The following is a 21,706-nucleotide window of genomic DNA, read 5'->3' as shown; positions in this document are numbered from 1 at the left end:
AGAAGATATTGATATCATTCTCATTCTTTAATTTTCCCCAATAAATATATATATATATATATATATATATATATATATATATATATACCTTTTTTTTGGGGGGGGGGGCGCGAATTGATAGTTAAAATGAGAGAGAAGATATTTGAACTCTAAATGTTAATTTTAAAAATATTAGGAGATGCCAATTAAACTATAAGACTCTTTACTCTATGTAAATCTCCAGAAAAATTCTAAAATCACGTAAAATGACACAACTTATGTCATAAATGTCCATGTGACAAATTGTGAATGATGAAAAAAAAGTGGTGAATCCATGTGAAAGTGATAGACAGTCAATCACAGTTTGACATATAAAATAGTTGTGGCAATTTATATAGTACTAGAATTACTCAACTCTTTAGCTCTCAATTTTTCTAGATTTAATTTCATTTTTACACCCTTTTTTTTTTTTTTCATATGAACAGAATAAGTCCATGAAAATTAACTCATCTCAAGATTCTCAACACGCAAGGAAACTTTAAAAGGTCATAATTTTGAAACTGTGCAATATGGTTGAGACTTGGTCCTCAACAAGTAGGCTGAGGGGCTCAGAAGTCTAGGAACCTTTTTTTTTATTTCTTTTTTTTTTTTAATAAAAAAAAGGTAAAATCCTCTCCATGTGAGGGGCAAATCCACGACTCAATTTAAATCACAGCCCATTCACTAAAAAAAAATTTCATGCCACAAACAAGCAGTTTGTACAATATGATGTAATATATTTACACATACACATACCCATCAAAATGAGACATCACCATATTGAAATTTAATCATTGTAAAGAAAACCCTTTAATCGGCAAATGCCTCTAAAAGAAGAGAGGTTTATGATTCTCACAACCCTTTGATTTAGCTTCCTCCCTCGTCTGATGGCAATTTCTTGAGCACTCTCACGTACTTTCTTTATGTCAACCTTAACTATGTGGTGGTCAGAGGTACCTTTGGATGAAATGACTGAGTATGTTCCCGGAACAAACTTGTATGGTGAATCTGATGATGCCAAAATGTAGTCCACTCGAGTTCCATACTTGCATGTACCCTGCACATCTGCTCTTACCATATTCACAATCAGCAAAAATTCTATAGGAAATAAGGATAAGTATTCAAGTCAAGTCAGCCATATTGAGTTAACCAGCTAAGACAAGGTCACTTACTTTGGCCTTTGGCCAGGATGACCACTGACTCACATTCCCCTGCAAAGTCCTGTGAATCTGTGTACCCTTTTCCCTTCAAAAACCTCATCACCTCTACCTTTGGAGTAGGCTTTCCTAACTTCTCATAATACTGCAACACATATATATATTGGCTTAGTTTCCGACAAGGACAATCATTTTAGCATACAGCAGCTCTTATTGTGTATTTTTCACATTTTTCACAACTACTAAAAAATAAAGATGGTGTAAGTGGTAGACTTGAGTGAATGTTTCTCCAATCACGACACAAGGCATGTCAAATGTTGTGTCCCTAATATTACTGGTAGCCACTTGGGGGAGAAAAGTTACTTTGTGTAGAAGCATCACCTTGACAATATCTGTCCATCTTTCTGATGAGTAATCTGATGAATTGAGGGAATTAAGACCACCTGCCAATATGTGAGGACAATCAGTTGATTGAATTATTGCGTTCATCTGCTTCATCCTCCAATTCTCATCTAAATGGTCAAGCTGGGTGCAATAGAAGTCAAATTCTCCACCCCATGGCAATTCAATTGTGACCTTTAGCAAGTTCCTGAATTTAACATTATACACAAAAGAGTTAAGAGGATGCATGGATGATCTGGCAACAGCTTTCCAGTTACATATTACTTATGATGAGGATTTGGATTTTGCATTTAAGATGCTTAATTGATTCACAGGGAAGGTGTTGTACCTTCCCTAGTTTGATACTATAGATAACAAGTGCATATACTGTACCCATATTTTGAAATTACTAGAATGCCTTGGCACTAACCTTGGTTCTCAATTGTCAAAAGTTTGTATAAATATATTGATTTATAATTCATATAGGTTCCTTTTCTAGGAAAAATTAAGTATAGCATATTCTATTCATACTATAAATATTAAACGCTGATTGTGCTTCCAATTAAAATAAACCTGTGAGGCAGAAGGAAAAGGGGTACCTGAAATCATCATCATTAGCAATTTTCTGAACTTTCCACTTCTTGATTGGCCATTTGGAGAAGACAGCATTACCATACTCTGGAGCCCAGCTCTCAGCAAACACATACTTCATACCCAAGGCAGCTGCCAAATCAGAAAGAGGTTTCATGCCTTTCCCTTCCTCTGCCTTCACATCTTGCAGAGCCAATATATCAGCATCCACCTCTTTGAGTACTTCCAGGATGGTCCTACCACTTCCCAAGAAGTCATCACTCTGACTGATAATCATACTAGAAGGAAAGCACACAGGAGACCTCGCTGGAACCCCACTACTGTGGACTCTTTTTGGAGTCATGCTTGATGATTCCTCTTGCTCATCTTCCACAGAACTAAGCAACTTAGTATTTGCTAACGAGATCTCATTATCAGGAAGATTAATAGAAACCTTTAACTTTGATCTTGTGATCTTCTTTTGCTTAGAAACACGTTCAGGACTAGTCAGTGTGGCACGTATAGGAGATTGCTTCAAGATACTCTTGGGATGAGAATTCATAGACTTGGCCTGAAAATCATTCAGCATGGAACTCTTAAATATATTCTCCTCGTGATTGATGCTAACTGGTTTCGCAGCCTTTGGTACAACAGGTGCCAAGGTGAACATGGCAACATTGAATGTGGCAATTCTAATTGGCCTTTCAGGTACAAAATGGCCCAGTTGGCCATTTATATTAATTGTAGATCTTTTGGTGCCTGGTTGTACTTTAAACTGAAGTTTAGAACTCCACTTTACAAGCCTCTTGATGACAACTTTTGGCCTCGGCCGCTTCCATATCAGCCACCGTATCTTTGAGTAGAGGTGCCGGAGTTTCCTTCTAAGGCTAGTTAACAAGTAAGATGACTGGTCATTGTAAATATTCTTAAGAACCATTTCGGTATCCTATGAAGTTCTAGCACTATATCACTACCAACAATTTGAGAGTATCAATTTGAGATAAGCTTTCTGTTAAAGAAATTGGTAGTCATGTGAAACTTGAAGGATAGCCTTAGTAGGAATGACTAGGTTCCTGTTGAAGAAGATAAAGAAAGTGTAGCTATAGGAATGAAAGTAGTCAGCCTTAAGGGGGACAAACAAAGATTCCAACTACTCCAACCAGTGGGGTGGGCGTTGAAAAGGGTGCATATGGTTGATCCTCTTTTTCCCGCCACGCCAACTAGTACAGTAACCAGGGAAATTACAAGGAAATAAAAGACTTCTGACTTCTGAGTCTCCGACACTGATTCTGAAAGTGATCTCAAAGAAACTAGGATAGAAATGTAACTCTATAGAGAACTTTTTTGAAGTAGATCTAATTTAAGCTCCAAAATTTTTATCAGAACTTAGGAGACCACATTAGTTTTCCAGTTTTACATGTAAGGGAAAAACTTGGGCACAGTTTTTTTAGAGCAGAAACTTATGTTTCACAATTAAATTCAACCACGTGTCTATATTGATTATTCTAGTAAAATAGACATATATATATATTTTTTTTTTTTTTTTGAGATAGTTTTCAATCTATAATACCCATTTCTGATAATAGCTCTTTATCATCAAACCAAGACACCAATCGGTTTTTGGTGTAGACGAAAATTGAACCTCAAATCTCTTATTCAACAAGACTTTATCAGTTAAACTAACTGGAACTCACTAGTAAAATAGATATTATTCTTCTCCCATGAATAATTAAATTCAACTATGTAATTAATTGACCAATATAAACAGATTTCAATTTAACTAAGAAACCTAAGAATTCAATTTAACTAAGAAACCTAAGCTTTAAACGCTTAAAAACTCTGCCTAAGTTTGTACTTCCATATTAAACCTTTACAGTCAACTCTGTTTTGGTGGTAAGTTGATGGGAAACTGGTGTGTTGGTTGCGGAATTTGAGGGTGATTGCCGCCTTAAGGAGGTTAATGACATGTATAATAGTTGATTTTTTGGGGTCAGCATAAAGCAACTTTTTTGTTAGTGACTTGTGGGATAATGGTCTTCCTTCAGGTCTTTTTCATGTAACGTGCAATAAGTCAAAATGGCAGGTGGGGAAAGAGATAGAGAGAGGACCTCTAAACTAACACCCACATGAGAAAAGACACAGCAATAGGAGAGGATTGAATAGACAAATATTTCTCATTAAGTCGTAACTATCAGAAAGTAAATAATAAGAATAATATGATTCTAACATACAGAAGTAATCCTACCAAAATAGATAAAAAGTTCATTTTAATGTCCTCAGTCACTCATTGTCTCATTGTAATTGCCACAAATTATCACTGTAATTTGAAAAAAATCCCTCAAACAAGAACTTTCTCTCAATCAATTGGTTACTTACAAAAAATTTCTCGAGTCACTGCTTATGCATGAGTTGTATATTTCCTTTTCAACAGTTTGAGGCAATATAGATCCACAAGCCACTCTATACTCAATGTTTGAGGCCTGTTATATCACATGGTTAACTCTCTTCAATCAATCATCACCAAACAAGGCACCCAGAAGGTTCGAGGCTGAATTGTTAATTCTGCTCTCACCAAAAGAAATCTAGAAGCATTTCCCCATCTAGATTTCTGCTCTTCAATGATGGTTTCAGCTGTTTCTGTGCAGAAATCTCATCTCAACTGTTTAATAGGTCTCTCAGCAACAGCAAACTTGGTCCCGTCGTGGGTTCTCTTGTGGAAGACTGCCCAAACTGAAGAAAAGCATGTGTGAGAAGTTAGTCAAGTTCTGTTTAAAAAAAACCTTTTTTTTCCAATCAAAAGTAACTGGAACATAAAATTGTTGTCACAACAACACTAATCTTTAGGAACCACATACAGTGCAAAAATGGTACACTTAATTGGAATGTGATGCCCTTCTCTGTATGCAAAAGATTTTGTCCCCTTTACGTACGAAAAGATCGCTAGTTAAATTTTAGCATTACTTAGGAACTTGAATTTCTTTCCAATTACATGTGAAATAACTAATAGAAAAAGGGGACGGATATAAGTTTAAATGTTAATGCAAACATCAGAACACAAATGAAATGGATATGTTCTGTGATACGGTCCATACAGATACCCCAAATTGTTTGAGTGTGTTGTGTGGGTTTGTGTTGAGTCCCACATTAGGTGTTTATTAGGTGGATCTTGGGTTTATAAGTGATTACAAGAAGCCCCAATTGCAACTCGATCAGTCTTTTTAAGGTGTAAGTGTAGATATGGTTAGCGCTGGTTCATCATTTGAGCTAAAGCTTATTGTTTATCTATTATTCTTACACAGTGAAAGAGTACATATAATTCTTTGGCAGAATGGCCTTGTTTAGTCCCAACAAAGTAAAAACAAAAAGAAGAGTCACATAACATAGCCTACAAACATGTATGCAATACTGAAAAAGTGCCTAGGCAGCCCTCAGTGGCATGTTTTTAACTTGTCACCTTGTTAGCAGTACCGTTCGTAACTGATTGAACTCAAATAGCCCAACAAGACTTTTACTTTATAATGCTTAAATTTGATTCGTCCAAAAATATAAAAGGGAAGCTTCTATTCACTACTAGATTATATATCTCAGGAGAAGAAATATAATTTTTAAGGCATCACTACTGCTTAGAATACAACAAGATATCGAAATTTACTCTCAAGCCTATGATTACCAAATAATTGAATTGTTATAGCACATTGTAAACTGAAAGGATAAAACATACAAATTCAGACTTATATATTTAAAGGAAACCCCATAAAGAAACAGCAAGCAAAGTAATTGAAAAATAACCCAAATATTGTAGAGAAGCAGTAGATGAAGGAAATTCATACCTCGTTTCTGAGTAGAAACACAAATGCCCACTTCAAGATAACCAAAAAGACAAAGACTTTGGAGAAAGCAACACACCGAAAGAGAGTGTGAATTGGAAAGAGAGTAAAAGTGGCGGAAGCTGAGGTAGGAGTTGGAGCATCGCTTCCAAAGGCGTTGAAGTCTCTCTCTCTCTATCTCTCTCTCTCCAAAATACAATAGTACCTCCTACCTCTACCTCATTGAAATTTCAAATCAGCATTTATGCTTGTTTAAGTTTCACAATTGATGGTCATTGGTCCCTCCTAGTCCTACCTCCTCAAATTCTTTTGCAGGTCGTTTAGAGTAGTAAAAGAAATGAATGAAAATAATAGGTCAAAACAACATTTTGTTCCATACATTTTGAGTTCTCGGTCAATTTGATCTTTACATTTTCGTAGCAGTCAATTTAAACTTATTATTTTTAATTTTGAGTTAATTTAATCTTTACTGTTAACTCATTAACAAAAAATACTTACGTGACATATGACATGGAGAGTTAGCTTACTTCAAACCTCCGGGCCTCTAAAATGATATAAAAAAATTATTTAACCGTTAAAAAATGCAAAGTCAGTATCTAAATTAAAAATAAATTTTAAAAAAATTATTCAAATAACAAAATATAAAAAAACACCGTACACAATTCGATTCAAAAAGCAAGCAAAGAGAAGAACTTGAAGATTGCTAGTGCGGTACCAATTGAAGATTTTTTTTCTGAAGAAGTCACGGAGCTGGCAGGAAGAGAAGAGCAAGCTGTAGCTGAAGTAGCTCGTCAACTTGGTCAAATATGGAATTGTCATCATTTTCACTCAAAGCTTTGTGACAATGGTTTTGAATCTGAGAAACGAAAAATATGAGAGAATGAGACAGAAAGAGGGATTCAGAGATTGAAGAAAGGATTAGACTTTTTACCAATCCTCTTTTTGAATATTGATTTTCCTTTTTACATCTTTTTTTGCTAGGTGAATTTTTTAAATTATTTTTTGACCTTTGCGTGTGTTTCTCTGGTGAATTTGATTATGGATTAATTCTGTATTTTTTAAACTATTAATTCTGTATTAGTACAATTGGCGAGATTATTTTAATTGTTAACTCTATGCTATTGTGGAGTAATCAATATAAAAAAAAAAATATATATATATATATATATATATATATATATATATAAATATAGGCAGAGACCTCATACGGTAGTTTATGAAATCTTGTCAAGTAACGCTCTAACTTTGCATTTAGCTTTTTTTTTTAATCTCTTTTATTAAGTTTTTCTTATATTAATATGTGCTATAATGGTCCAAAGTATTTTTACTTTTTAGTTTTCTATTAAAAAGTGAGAATACACAATTTGATCGATTAGCCAATATTTCACATTTTTTTTTTAAAAATTTTGATAAAGTTTCATACTTTTCTCACAACCCATAATTTTGAGAAAAGTTTGTGTTCTAGAAATTATTAGCACACTCCTTCAGCCGGTCCCAATATTTTTTCAAAGAAGACCTTTCTTTTGAAGATATTGTTTAATGCAATCCCTCTATGTACAACTCTCTCTTCTTCCCTTTCTCTTCCCTTACTATTTCCTCCCTTCTTTCCTTTTCATCTCCCTTACCACCAAACATGATATTACTTTTTCTTCGTGTATCTTTTAGGCGTGTGCTGGTTGAACAATTGAGGGTAAAATGTCACTGAATTATGCATTTAGCATATATACTAACCCATATTGCTTCTTTTGCCTAACAAAAAAACATTTATAATAAGTGGCAATTTGGCTGCACGAATGTGTTTTCGAGGAGGATATGTGACTGGGAATTAGTTTTAATAATGTACATGTTAAAAGTATTATGCAGATTGTGATATGGAAAGAAGTAGAGTGAGTTTGTGCTTTCAAACTTGTCCCACTGATAAAGTTTAATACAAAAAACAATTATACTAATAAAATAATTTAGAAAATGTACGAACATGTGGCTCTAGAACATGTTTGATCATTGTTTCCTACTAATTTTCCTCGACAGTGTATGTCAATATTGCTGGTTACTAGTACTACCACACGCCCACGCCACTAAAGTTGCCATGTTTATAGCTCTCTGTTGCTTAAAAAAACACCATTTAAGTTTCAGATGGAACTGTACGGAGTACAGAACTTTTGAGAGTATTATAACTGAATCATTGTAGTGAATTTTCTAGGCTTTTTGCAAATCCTAGAAAATGTGGCAAATTAATACCATTAGCAAAAACAACGGCTTTTTTTGTTTATTATGATGATTGTGATCGAAGCTTATGCAAGGTGACAATTGACCATTTGGATCTTACTGAGTTGTTAAATGTTATGTGTATGATTAAGACTACTTAGTGCTTATATTGTGACACAAAAGCAAACAAACAAACTGGTTAGAGGTTAGAACTTATGCATCGATAGAACATCCTCTTTTACTACAAGATGGAGAGTCTCTGGACATTGTTGTGAAATAACTGTCAATTGTATTTTCTGAATGTGAATGTAAAACTAGCTTTTTGGCAATTTCGTCTCTCTTTTTGTGCTAACATATTGGAAAAATTCCGTCTGTCTAGTCTACAAGTGAAAACTTTTATTGTTTTTCCCCTACAAGTAAAACATGTACTACTGATTAGCTTTGCATTAGCAACAAAATAAACTACTTTTTGGTCCACTAGGCTTGTTTTACACCTCCGAATGCTTCTGAAGCTTCTTTTGATTGATAAACCTTAAAATCCTGTGCCATAGTTTGTGCGTAGGCTGTGTGCTTTCCAGTTCAAAATCTTGAAGTTGAAATTAGTAGTAACTATAATCATTTTGCTTTTACTACCAGACAATGCCAGAAAAATTATGAAAACCATGACTGATGACTCCCCGGGGGGGTGCCCCCCCCCCCCCCCCCCTTTCTCTTTTTTTCTTCCCTTTCCAAAGCACAAAATAGATAACACCACAGTACTTTAAAAAAAAAAATTATGATACTTGTCATAAAAGAAAGGAAAAAAACCAAAGAAATTACATAACTCTCTCTTCTAGAACCCCAAGCACAAAGATGAATCCCTTTTCTATCCTAGTACTCAAAAGGATCGATCTAGTTATATTGTGAGTGATAAAATTGACTTTTCAAAAGAGCATGAACTACAGTCCAATTAGCAAAAGAATTCAATAGACCAATGAAGGGTGGTATTAGAGTTTTGGAGTGGATGGACCACCTTTGGAGTGTCTCCTTCACAAATTATATGCTTGTGACTTATTCAGGCTTCTGCCTTTTTTTCTTTCTAGAACCCCAAGCACAAAGATGGATCTTTTTTCTATCCTAGTACTCAAAAGGGTCAATCTCGTTATATTGTGAGCGATAAAATTGACTTCTCAAAAGAGCATGAACTATAGTCCAATTAGCAAAAGAATTCAATAGACCAATGAAGGGTGGTATTAGAGTTTTGGAGTGGATGGACCACCTTTGGAGTGTCTCCTTCACAAATTACATACTTGTGACTTATTCAGGCTTCTGCCTTTTTTTTTTTTTCTTTTCTTCCTGTGTCCATATCATCTCCTACTGATAATTTATTGATGGAAGTCTTGGAAGATATAGGAGCAACAATTATCTTCTTTCTTTTTATATTTTGTTACACGATAATTACTAGGAAAATCAACAGCCACCAGATGAAAGTTGGTTTTGTGGCTGTGGTAAAACACTAGTTACCATTGAGATATAGCCTTTAAAAAATGGCTTAGATTGGGCTTTAAAGTTCCGAGAGAATCCAAAAACATTCCCACTGCATTATGGTTATTGAATGTAGCAAACTTTTACTTTCCTTGGGCATGTGGGGAGCAAAAAAAAAAACAATTTTGCATTAAACAGACATCTTCATTCTTCAATTGAAGCAAAAATTACATAGCTCTCAAGGAATTACCCCTTATTGAAATCTGGGAAAAAAAGAAAAAAGAAAGAAGAAGAAGAAGAAGAAGAAGAAAACTTCCAACTCTCACTAGCAAACCTCATTGAAAATATAGAGATTTGAAAACCCATCTCTAAAAACTTCATCCAACTTTACCCCTTTTCCTCTTCCTCTCTTTTTATCTTCAAAGACATCGTCCTCCATATCCTGCATTTCTAAACAATGCTTGCTTTATGTCTTCAGAACCTAGTAGTGTTCTCTGCTCCAATTCCTATTGCCATGACAAGGATGAAAGACAAGAAAACATTAACTTCACTTGCTTAATAAAAAGTCAAAAAGATAATAAAAGTAAACCAAAAACAAAAACAAAAAAAACAAAAAAAGGCACCAAAGAGCAATTGCCAGAGAGTTATTTCAAGTACCTCTGAGCAAGAAGCTTGCATTGCAAAGTCATTGAAGCAACTAATGACACATTGTTGAATCTCAAGGCCTAATGCTTCTAGGGTATTCACCGTTGAAAGCAACAACCCTGCCTTCCCTGCACAGCAAATCTCAACCCTTGTATCCACATTGTTCCTCTCCACATCAAACTGAAAAGACAACATGGACAATTAACTCATTAAGGATTCTGTTAATTCAATAAAGTTGTACTTAGTTTTAGGGGTAACTAATCAAGCAGTGTGGATAAAGTCCTTACCTTTGGTGAATTTCTAACCACAACCTCATTTGGTTTTACATCCTTGAAAATGCCCATCACGTTTGAATTCACTTCAATTTCTTGTTGCAAGTGGTTGATTTTGTCTAGGAGTTCTTTCATGTAATCTATAGTGTCTCCAAGTATAGATGTCCTGTCCATCTGCTAAATCAAAATCCAAATTAGCCTTTAATGAACCACGTTCATGCTTAGAGTGTTAGAGTAAGGAATAGTTAATAATAACTAGTAAGTTACCCATGCAATGTACGGATAATATTGTAATATTTTATATAAGATGATTTTGGAGAATGTTGTAGATGTATTATAGCGTAGATGTTATAAAACTTTATTAGTAATGAGTTTATCAAAAAAAACAACAATTATAAATTGCATACACATATTCATTATAATTAGTCAATTGAAGTAATGAAAAAAAAAAAAACTTTGAAGAAAAATAAATAATAAAATTTCTTAAAGAATGTGTCTTTCTCTCTCCTTAATTCTAAAACAAAATACACATCTCAAACACTCACGGTTAATCACATCATTTACAAAACCCACAAATTTACAACATCCGACGTTGATATCAAATAAAAAAAGTTTGAATTTGGTAAGAATAAGGTGTAAAATTCATGTTTTACACCATCCAATAAAAGATGTTACATCAGCTTTTTACTTAAAACTCAGTACATCATACCACATTTAATAACATCTTAATAAACTCTCAATTCAGTTGAATTTTCAAATAAGCATTATAATTGATTGAGTGTAGTTGTTCTTATTCTTTAAAACATGATAAGATGATGTGGCATGTTAGAATTGAAGGATGTAAAACTTGGGTTTTAAACCACATCCTTATAGAATTTAATCTTTAATAAAAATATGCAAAAACATGTTTAATTACCGTTTTAGTCTTTAACACTTGTACTATATATCAAAATGGTTTTTAACATCTTAAACATGTCAATTTTGTTTCTAAACTTTTAGTATTGTGTCAAAATAATCCTTATTATTAAGCGGTACATGAAAAGAATTGATGTATCTAAGACTAATAACAAAAAAATATTTTTAAGCCATCTAAGCCATCCTTTGAATTATCATATGTCCTTAATTAGAAAATAAAATAAAATATTTGAAAATATATTAATTGCATCTCCATAAGTAAATGAGATGTCATTTAATTAGAAGAAATCAAAAATTTCTTTTCTTTTCTTTTCCTTTGCTTTCTTGGCAACCAAATGAGGTCTAAGTCTTGACTTTTTAGTTAAAGTGCTCATGAACATCATCTAAAAAACATATTATTTACCTAATTTTAAAATGAAAATTAAAAACAAAACAAAACAAAACAAAAGCCAAATGTCAATCTTTTACATTATCTTTTTTTAAGAAGTAAAAGTTATTACCAACTAGTAAGTTTCCCGTGTGATGCACAGATACTATTGTAATTTTTTATATAAATTTTTTTTTGAAAAATATTATACATATATTATAGCATATTTATTATAAAACTTTGTTAGTAATGAGTTCATCATAAAAAGTAACAATTATAAATTGCTCACATATAACTATTATAATTATTTTGTTCAAGTAATGAGCAATAATTAAAACAACTTGGAGTAATATTGTATAATAAAAATTGATAAAAGCATATTAATTAATTTTATATTATTGATTTTTATTATATGATGTAATAAAAAGTTTCATTACAAAATCTTTTTTTTTCTTCAATCTTTGTTATTAAGGTATGGTGATGCTTGTTATCATCATCAATTTCTCTATCTTCAATGTTTGAAGTTTAGTCCATCCATATTTGTTCAATTTTTGAGCTTTCATCATTTTTTTGCTTTTGTTGCATCATTTGTGTTAATCACTAATGAATTGGCATCGAGAGATTCTTAATTGGATTTTACAAAGTTTGGACTTTGTCGCTAAGATTTTTCATAGTATTTGCATTTATATTAAATTTCAATAATGTTACAGTTTTTTGTAAATATTTTTATTTTTTTATTTTTGTTAATTTTGGAATAGTGCAGCAAAAAGAATTAATATAGCATATTAAATTGTGTATTTTTTTTCCATACCTTTTTATTATTTGAAGGTGCATCAAAAATCTTAGCAACTATGTAATTTTCAAAATCATCCTTTAGATTGAATTCATCCCAATGAAGTAGAGAAATCCATTTTTTTCCTAATTTTTTTTTTCAAATCACGTGGAAATCGTTCTCCAATATTAATATTTTTACAATAATTTACATAAGTTGTACCTCAGTTTAATTTTCAGCAAAATATCTTGTAGATTCAATTAGGATTTTCTCAGCATCTCAATCAAATATCACAAAATTTTTTTTGATAGCTGCATCAAAAACTTCAAATTGAATCATGTATCTGAAGTAGTTTGCAATTGTATATATATAGTAGTTATAGTGAGATAAATATATTATTTTTGGAGAGTATGTAGTTAATGTGAGTGCCTCTAACTTTGAGATAGAAATATTTATTTTTGTTTCACATTTTGCATACCAAATGATTTTGCTTGTGGTTTGACATTCCTTTCAAAAAGTACGCATAAAATGTAATACCAACTTATTGTTGTATCAATATTACTTATTATTGCAATACCCTAGCAGTTCACATCTTGCAATGAACTTTGAAATTAATATGTATTATTTTTTTAATGTAAATAATATGATGTATGATTATTTTTTTACGTAAATGATGAGTATAAATTGAAATGATTAACAAACCTATTTCGTAGGATCTCATTCAATGCATTTTATCTTTACTATTGTCTTCATAATATTTAAAGATAAATCCTCCTATGAAAATTTTTTTGCATGTATTTTTGATATTTCTTGTATAAGATCATGTTTTTTACCATTCCTATCATTGAATTTTTTTAAAGAAAATATTAAGTTAATGGCATTTTGTGAGATAGTATATGATATTTATTAGACTTTTTTGTTATTATAAATTTTAGAAATATGCACTTGTCAATTATTTCGTAGGATCTCATTCAATGCATTTTATCTGTACTATTGTCTTCATAATATTTAAAGATAAATTCTCCTATGAAAATTTTTTGCATGTATTTTTGATATTTCTTGTATAGGATCATTTTTTTACCATTCCTATCATTGAATTTTTTTTAAAGAAAATATTAAGTTAATGGCATTTTGTGAGATAGTATATGATATTTATTAGACTTTTTTGTTATTATAAATTTTAGAAATATGCACTTGTCAATTACTTCAGCAACCTCAGAGATCTTAAGATTTATATATATTTTTGTTGCACTGGTCGATGATAGAGAATTAGTTTGCATAAATTGCATAAAACATTATTAATAGACAAAAGCATATTGAATTGAAATTGGGGAAAAATGAAGACATGATTTCATGAGGATGAAATTTTCTAGAAGTATCACCTATACATGGGGGAGGAAGAAGAGAGTTTGTAAGAGGGTAAGAGTTTTTGCTTTGATTTATACGTGGAAAGGGTCAAACTTGGGTCTAATATGTAAGGTAATAACTGGCTTGAGTTTTTCATAAAGTTTGGTGTACTATGAAAAGGTTTTTTATAGTGAATTAATTTTGGTCTTATGGGTCTAATTGTCAAGAACAGCCCATATTTTATATAATAGTAAAAAGAAGTTACTATGATCTATTGGGTAACAGTAAAAAAAACTTAATAAAAAGAGGTAAAAAAATGTTAAATTTATATAATAGTAAAAATAAGTTACTATGATCTATTGGGTAACAGTAAAAAAAACATAATAAAAAGAAGTAAAAAATGCTAAATTTATATAATAGTAAAAATAAGTTACTATGATCTATTGGGTAATAGTTAAAAAAAAAACTTAATGAAAAGAGATAAAAAAGATTAAATGCAATATTAGAGTGCCACATGGTAGGACAATAAAAAAAGGTTACTATGATCTATTGGGTAACAGTAAAAAAAAATTAATAAAAAAAGGTAAAAAATGCTAAATTTATATAATAGTAAAAATAAATTACTATGATCTATTGGATAATGGTTAAAAAAACTTAATGAAAAAAGGTAAAAAATGTTAAACACAATATTAGAGTGCCACGTGGCAGGACCTCATGCACTCTCACATGAGGTCTCTTCTTTTATATATATATTGATTGATTATATTATAAATATCTTGTAAACTAACATGGTAATGAATATAATTAGTGTCATGTCAACAAGGTAAGAAATCAATTTCCTAATTATTTTTCTATTTTGTGTTTAAAAATAAGTAATGTGTAACCCTGTGCATATGCACGTGTACATTTAAAAACAATAAAAATTATATATATATATATATATGATTTAGAATCTAATTGGATCTAGACTATTCAGTTTTTGTACGAAATAATTCACTTGTTACAAAAATTAAAATATTAGACGAGATATATGACGTAAAATTGAACTCCAATTAAAATTCAATTTAGAATCTAATTGAATTTAGACTCTTTGATTTTTACACCTAATAATTCACTTGACACACAAATTTAAAAATTAGATGAGACACATGGCACAAAATTAGACTCCAATTTAGAATTTAATTAAATTTTCTTTCAATTTTGGCTATATATATATATATATATATATATATATATATGTATGTATGTATGTATGCATGTATAGCAACCTACCATCAGTCTATTTAATATTTCATGTTGTTCATGAAATCACAGTCCCATATATGGCCATTTTTTAGGAGCCACTATCTCATCAAAAAAACTATCTCATAAAAAAAAAAAAAAAAATTAGTATATTGCAATGTATTTGGAATGGTGAGTCCATCGGTATTTGGAATCAATTTTTTTTTTTAACAAAAAAACCTTAAATTGGACACGTGACACAAAATTAGACAACAATTGGAATCTAATTTAGAATCTAATTGAATTTTCTCCCAGTTTTGACTTTAATTATATATATATATATATATATATATATATATATATATATATATATATATATATATATAGACTGGTTTTGAAATACATTTATAGAACACAGGCATGTAGATCTAAACACAAACATTAAATTTAGACATATCATAGCCCAAGAAGGCTAGGCCAACAACATCAAAGCAATAAGTCATGGCATAAGCAAGGAAAGATGCTAGAAAGACATGCTAGGAAGCAAGAACATGCTAAGGAAAGCAATAAAACATATTATTAAACAAGAAACCTTCAAATGACAAAAAGGTGTGGAAGAAAAAAAAAAACACAATCTAATATGCTAACTCTTTTGCTACACTATTCCTTATAAAGTAACAAAAAATATATATATAAAATCATTTACAAAAAATTGTCACATCACTAAATTTTAATATGAATGTAGATACCTACACAAAATTTTAGCGACAACAAGTCCACGAGTACAAACTTTATAAGATTCAGTCAAGAATCTTCAAATTCCAATTACAATTCATCAGTGATTAACACAAATGATGCAACAAAAGGAAAAAATGATGAAATCTTAAAATTGAACAAATAAGGACGGACCAAATTTCAAATGTTGAAGATGAAGAAACAGATGATGATAAAATATCCCTTAACAAGATTTACAAGCATAGCCATACTACAAAAACAAAACATTGAAGAAACAAATAAACAAGATTTCGCAATGAAGCTTTTTATTACATCACTTAGTAAAGATCAATAATATGGAATTAATTACTAGAACAAAATATTTATAGGGTTTAGCTTATCTCCCGTACTTTTTTAACAGGAATCTCATTTTCTTTTAATGAGAAACTGTCACATCACCCACAAACTAAAAAAAAAAAAGGTGGAAATTAAAACTCACTACCACTTACTATTGTGTATTTAAAACAACAGGATACTTCCAGTTAAAAAAGTACTGGAGGTAAGCCAGACCCATATTTATAATTGATTTGAGCGTGCAATTTATAATTATTGTTTCTTATGATGAGCTCATTACTAACAAAGTTTTATAACAAATATGTTATAATATATGTACAATATTCTCTAAAATAATTTACATAAAGTATTACAACATTATTTGTGCATAAACTAAAAGTTATAATTCATGACTACGCATGAAAATTATTGTATTTTTTAAATTTCTATTAGCTAGATCACATTTCTTAAATAAACTGAACAAACATTTCATCACCCCGTTATGCATGTAATGATTAGAATGTTGTTAGTTAGTACATGATTGTCTGATAAAAAATATTGAGTAAAAATTATTTTAAATCTATTTAAGAAATTTTTTGTGAAATTTTCATTTTCATGTCCATTTTCTAATCTAATAGATTTAATTTTTTACGTTAGTTTAATTGAATAGTATTGTGTTTATAATTTTTTTTTCTTAACTATAATTGACAATTCACAAAATAAGTAAACAACTTATTGAGTATTGCAAAAGATACAAATATGAACATTAACATGAGCATGAAGATGAACATGAAGGGAGATTTTTATTCATTTTCTTGAACAGAAAATTCCAAACTTTATTAGGTAAAGAACAATCAAAGTTATAGATAGCAAAATAAATAAACCAAAAATTTTAGGAGCCTAAGAGGAGCCATTACTCATTTGAAACAATCCAAAACACTCAAGGACTAAAAAAAAAAAAAAAAAACCAGTCACTCCACACTTCCATCGCAACTACTTTAGCTTAAGGAAAACAATATATATCTCTATATCTTTTTTTTTTAATTTAGAAATAATTACAATATGCTGCTAACCCTGCAACTTAAAACTTATTTCCTTAACTCCTGTAATTTGAACATTTTTTCCCTTAAACCCCGACACTTTGTGTATGGAGAGGTGTCAATTTAGCTACATGATCCTCAACATTATATCTCATTTAATAAATATGAAACTTCTTTTTTAAAAAAATTAATATATTTATCATAATTAAGGGAAATCCTAATGGGTACTTCAGTTTAGCATATGTGAAAAAGGCATATACATACCACAAATGGTAAAGGAGAAAAAAAAAAGTTGCTAATCCCTTTTAATATGGTTAATTTCTTTGCCTCAATTAGTTGCCCAAACAACATACCGCTAATTCATACCACAACCACAAATGATAATGCAACATTAGCCATCTGTAATTACTAATCTGAAAGTACAGTTTTCTTTAATAGCTTTACTTTCGTTTCTTTTGGAGAATATTTCTTTACTGAATCAAAATCAAACCACAAAAATTATATAAAAATCACCAAATTAGAGTTTAAAATTATAATTAATTTTTTAAAAGAAATCTAGGCTCATTTGCACAAAAATTCCATGAAACTAAGTCACACTTAGGAATATTAGACCCTTTTTCTTTTGTATAAATATAGGGGTCCCAATGGGATGAGGGGGCTAACAATTTTCTCTCAAAACATTTATTGTAGGAACACAAAAGTTTGCCATTGTAGACTTTTCACGATTTTAGAACATGACTTGCCAAAAAATCGAATTAGAGTTTTTAGTACCTACAACAATTTCACAACATCAAGAACAAATCTCAGTGTATACAATGTCAAATTCCATAGTCTCCTATTACATCAAATGAGTGTTTAATTTTTCTCGCAAAGTATTGAATGGTAAAGCTTCTGGGCCAAAGTCTCAACACAACTCTCAATCATGTTGGACTTGGATGACACTAATCAACAACGTATTATTATGAGATGCAGAAAAAATTTGGTTTGTACACAACGTTTAGTGTGGATGGGAAGAAATTTCATAATATTCTAATCGGTTAGGTTATTAAGGGACCTATTCCAATTTAATGATCTTGGAATTTTTTATACAAGTAATAATCAAGGAAACTTCCGCTCCGTTTGTTTCAATGGAAAACTTTGTGTCAAGATAGTTTTCCTTATTTTCCAGTGTTTGGTAGCATAAAAAAAGATGAGTCAAAGGAAAACTATCTTTGTTCAACATAAAAAGTATAGCTTATTTTTAGAGATTGTTTTCTATTAAATTTTTTTGGAAAACAACTCCATCTCACAGCAAGCTAAATAAGGGAAGTTAAGAAATCGTTTTTCAACTCATTTAAAGTTGCTACCAAACATGGGAAAATGAGATAGTTTTATAAAAAATGTTTTTTAGAAAATAACTCATTTTCTAGAAAATATCATTGTTGAAACAAACAGAGCGTTCCACATAAAACAAGTCGGACTTTTGGCAAGAGAGAAAATTTATGTCTAGACAAATCAAGCTAAGGCCAACCAAAATGGATCAAGTAATGAATATAATTAGTGTCATGTCAACAAGGTAAGAAATCAATTTCCTAATTATTTTTCTATTTTGTGTTTAAAAATTGATACATTCATTTAATAAAAGTAGTGTGTAACCCTGTGCATATGCACATGTACATTTAAAAACAATCACAATTATATATATATATATATATATATATATATATATATATATATATATGATTTAAAATCTAATTGGATCTAGACTCTTCGGTTTTTGTACGAAATAATTCACTTGCTACAAAAATTAAAATATTAGATGAGATACATGGCGTAAAATTGAACTCTAATTAAAATTCAATTTAGAATCTAAGTGAATTTAGACTCTTTGATTTTTGTACCTAATAATTCACTTGACACACAAATTTAAAAATTAGATGAGACACGTGGCGCAAAATTAGACTCTAATTTAGAATTTAATTAAATTCTCTCTCCGTTTTGGCTATATATATATGCACACGTATGTATGTATGTATGTATGTATTTATAGCAACCTATCATCAGTCTATTTAAAATTACATGTTGTTCATGAAATCACAGTCCCATATATGGCCCTTTTTTAGGAGCCACAATCTCATAAAAAAAACTATCTCATAAAAAAAAAAAAGTTAGTATATTGAAATGTATTTGGAATGGTGAGTACATCGGTATTTGGAATCAATGTTTTTTTTTTTTAAAAACAAAAACCTTAAATTGGACACGTAACACAAAATTAGACAACAATTGGAATCTAATTTAGAATCTAATTGGATTTTCTCTCAATTTTGACTTTAATTATATATATAAATTGGTCATTGGCCTATGCATTGCACGATTTTTTTTTTTTGTATGATTTTTTTTGGTAGATATTATGATTGGAGAAGTTTTTTTGGAAAAAAAACTTCTTTTATTTTTATGTAGTGATTTAAAAAATGCTGTGGGAACACAATTTTCAGACCAAGCCCAAAATGTAAGGAATCTTGGTCCAGTGAACCCAGTACAATAAATTTGTAGAGAGTGGGTCAAAGAGCTAGGTTTTAGTGCTTGGATAACAGTTAATATGGTTTTGAATGATGAGCCAACAAGAATTGAACCCGGTTTGGCGAGAAAGTTGGTTCTCGGCACAGTCCAAGGAGTTCTGTTCTAGCATATATTGGATGACCATGGTTACAGGAGTTGTTGAGATTGCTATAGTGCTTTCTCTTTTCCTTTCTTCCTCTTCCCTTCTCTAATATCTCTACCCTTATTTACATTACATCTCTCCCTTCATCCTTACCCTACACGTGGACCACATGTGGACAGTTGATGGTTGTCCCATCAGGCCCCTCTAAAAGTCTTCTAGGGTGGCTGTAAGGCTGCCATAATACTGTTCAGAGGTTACTTCCTCATTAATGCGATGGTAGCAGTTTTTCCTTAGATATTTTTGAGTCCTTATCCCTCTTGTACGTTCATAATGCTCGTTGCTATCATTAGAACCTCCTGGAAGGTCATCCTTGATCATTAGGATCTATACCAGATTTACGTTTGGCTTTATCCGAGGAGATAGTACTCCTCGGACTCGGACCACCCATGCTTCTCGGCCAAAACCACATGCTCTCGGCCAAATCCCAAAATTCATGACCCCACAAATACAATGAAGGGTTTTATGATAAGTTTTGTTAATTTTATGAAATACATTTATATAAAATAAAACTCATAAAATGTATAAGATATATGTAAAGGTATAATTCATGACTACGCATGAAAGTTATTGTATTTTTTAAATTTCTATTAGCTAGATCACATTTCTTAAATAAACTGAACAACCATTTCATCACCCCGTTATACACGTAATGATTGGAATGTTGTTAGTTAGCACATGATTGCTTAATAAACAATATGAGTAAAAATTATTTCAATTCTATTTAAGGAATTTTTTGTGAAATTTTCATTTTCATGTCCATTTTTTTAATCAAATAGATTTTATTTTGCACGTTAGTTTAATTGAGTAGTATTATGTTTATACTTATTTTTCTTAACTACATTTGCTAATTCACAAAATGAGTAAACAACTTATTGAGTATTGCAAAAGATACAAATATGAACATTAACATGAGCATGAACATGAAGGGAGATTTCTACTCATTTTCTTGAAGAAAAAATTTACTTCCAAAAAATTCCAAACTTTATTAGGTAAAGAAGAATCGAATTTATAGATAGCAAAATCAATAAACCAAAAAATTTAGGACCTTAAGAGGAGTCATTACTCATTTGAAACAATCCAAAATACTCAAGGACTAAAAAAAAAAAAAAAAAAAAACCATCCACTCCACACTTCCATCGCAACTGCTTTAGCTCAAGGAAACAAATATATATCTCTATATCTTTTTTTTTTTTATTTAGAAATAATTACAACATACTGCTAACCCCGCAACTTGAACCTTTTTTCCCTGACTCCCACAATTTGAACATTTTCTCCCTTAAACCCCAGACATTTTGTGTATGGGGAGGTGTCAATTCAACTACATGACCCTCGACATATATACACACACACGCACACACACACACACACACACACACATATATATCATTTAATAAATATAAAACTTCTTTAAAAAAAATTCATCTGTTTATCATAATTAAAGGAAATCCTAATGGGTACTTCAGTTAAGCATATGTGAAAAAGGCATATACATACCACAAATGGTAAAGGAGAATGAAAAAGTTGCTAATCCCTTTAAATATGGTTAATTGTTTTGCCTTAATCAGTCGCCCAAACAACATACCACTTATTCATACCACAACCACCAATGACAATGCAACATTAGCCATTTGTAATTGCTAATTTGAAAGTACAGACTTCTTTAATAGCTCTAGCTTCGTTTCTTTTGGCTAATATGTCTTTACTGAATCAAAATCAAACCACAAAAATCATATAAAAATCACCAAATTAGAGTTTAA

At 30.8% G+C, this 21,706-nt stretch overlaps 1 protein-coding gene across 1 annotated transcript; it reads right to left on the bottom strand.

Moving 5' to 3' along the window:
* Window positions 1-678: 678 nt before the first annotated feature.
* LOC142626024 (uncharacterized) lies at window positions 679-3,274 on the bottom strand. Its single transcript, XM_075799789.1, has 4 exons — window positions 2,156-3,274; window positions 1,557-1,764; window positions 1,191-1,320; window positions 679-1,083 (listed from the first exon to the last, which is right to left on the bottom strand). The coding sequence occupies exons 1-4, from the start codon at window positions 3,061-3,063 to the stop codon at window positions 806-808; spliced, it is 1,524 nt and encodes a 507-aa protein (XP_075655904.1). The 5' UTR covers window positions 3,064-3,274; the 3' UTR covers window positions 679-805.
* Between the last annotated feature and the right edge of the window lie 18,432 nt (window positions 3,275-21,706).

The sequence above is a fragment of the Castanea sativa genome, chromosome 2 (genome assembly GCF_040712315.1).
Source record: "Castanea sativa cultivar Marrone di Chiusa Pesio chromosome 2, ASM4071231v1".
Lineage (NCBI taxonomy): Eukaryota > Viridiplantae > Streptophyta > Magnoliopsida > Fagales > Fagaceae > Castanea > Castanea sativa.
Note: the sequence above shows the minus strand (reverse complement) of the source record. Positions and strands in the feature narration are given on the sequence as shown.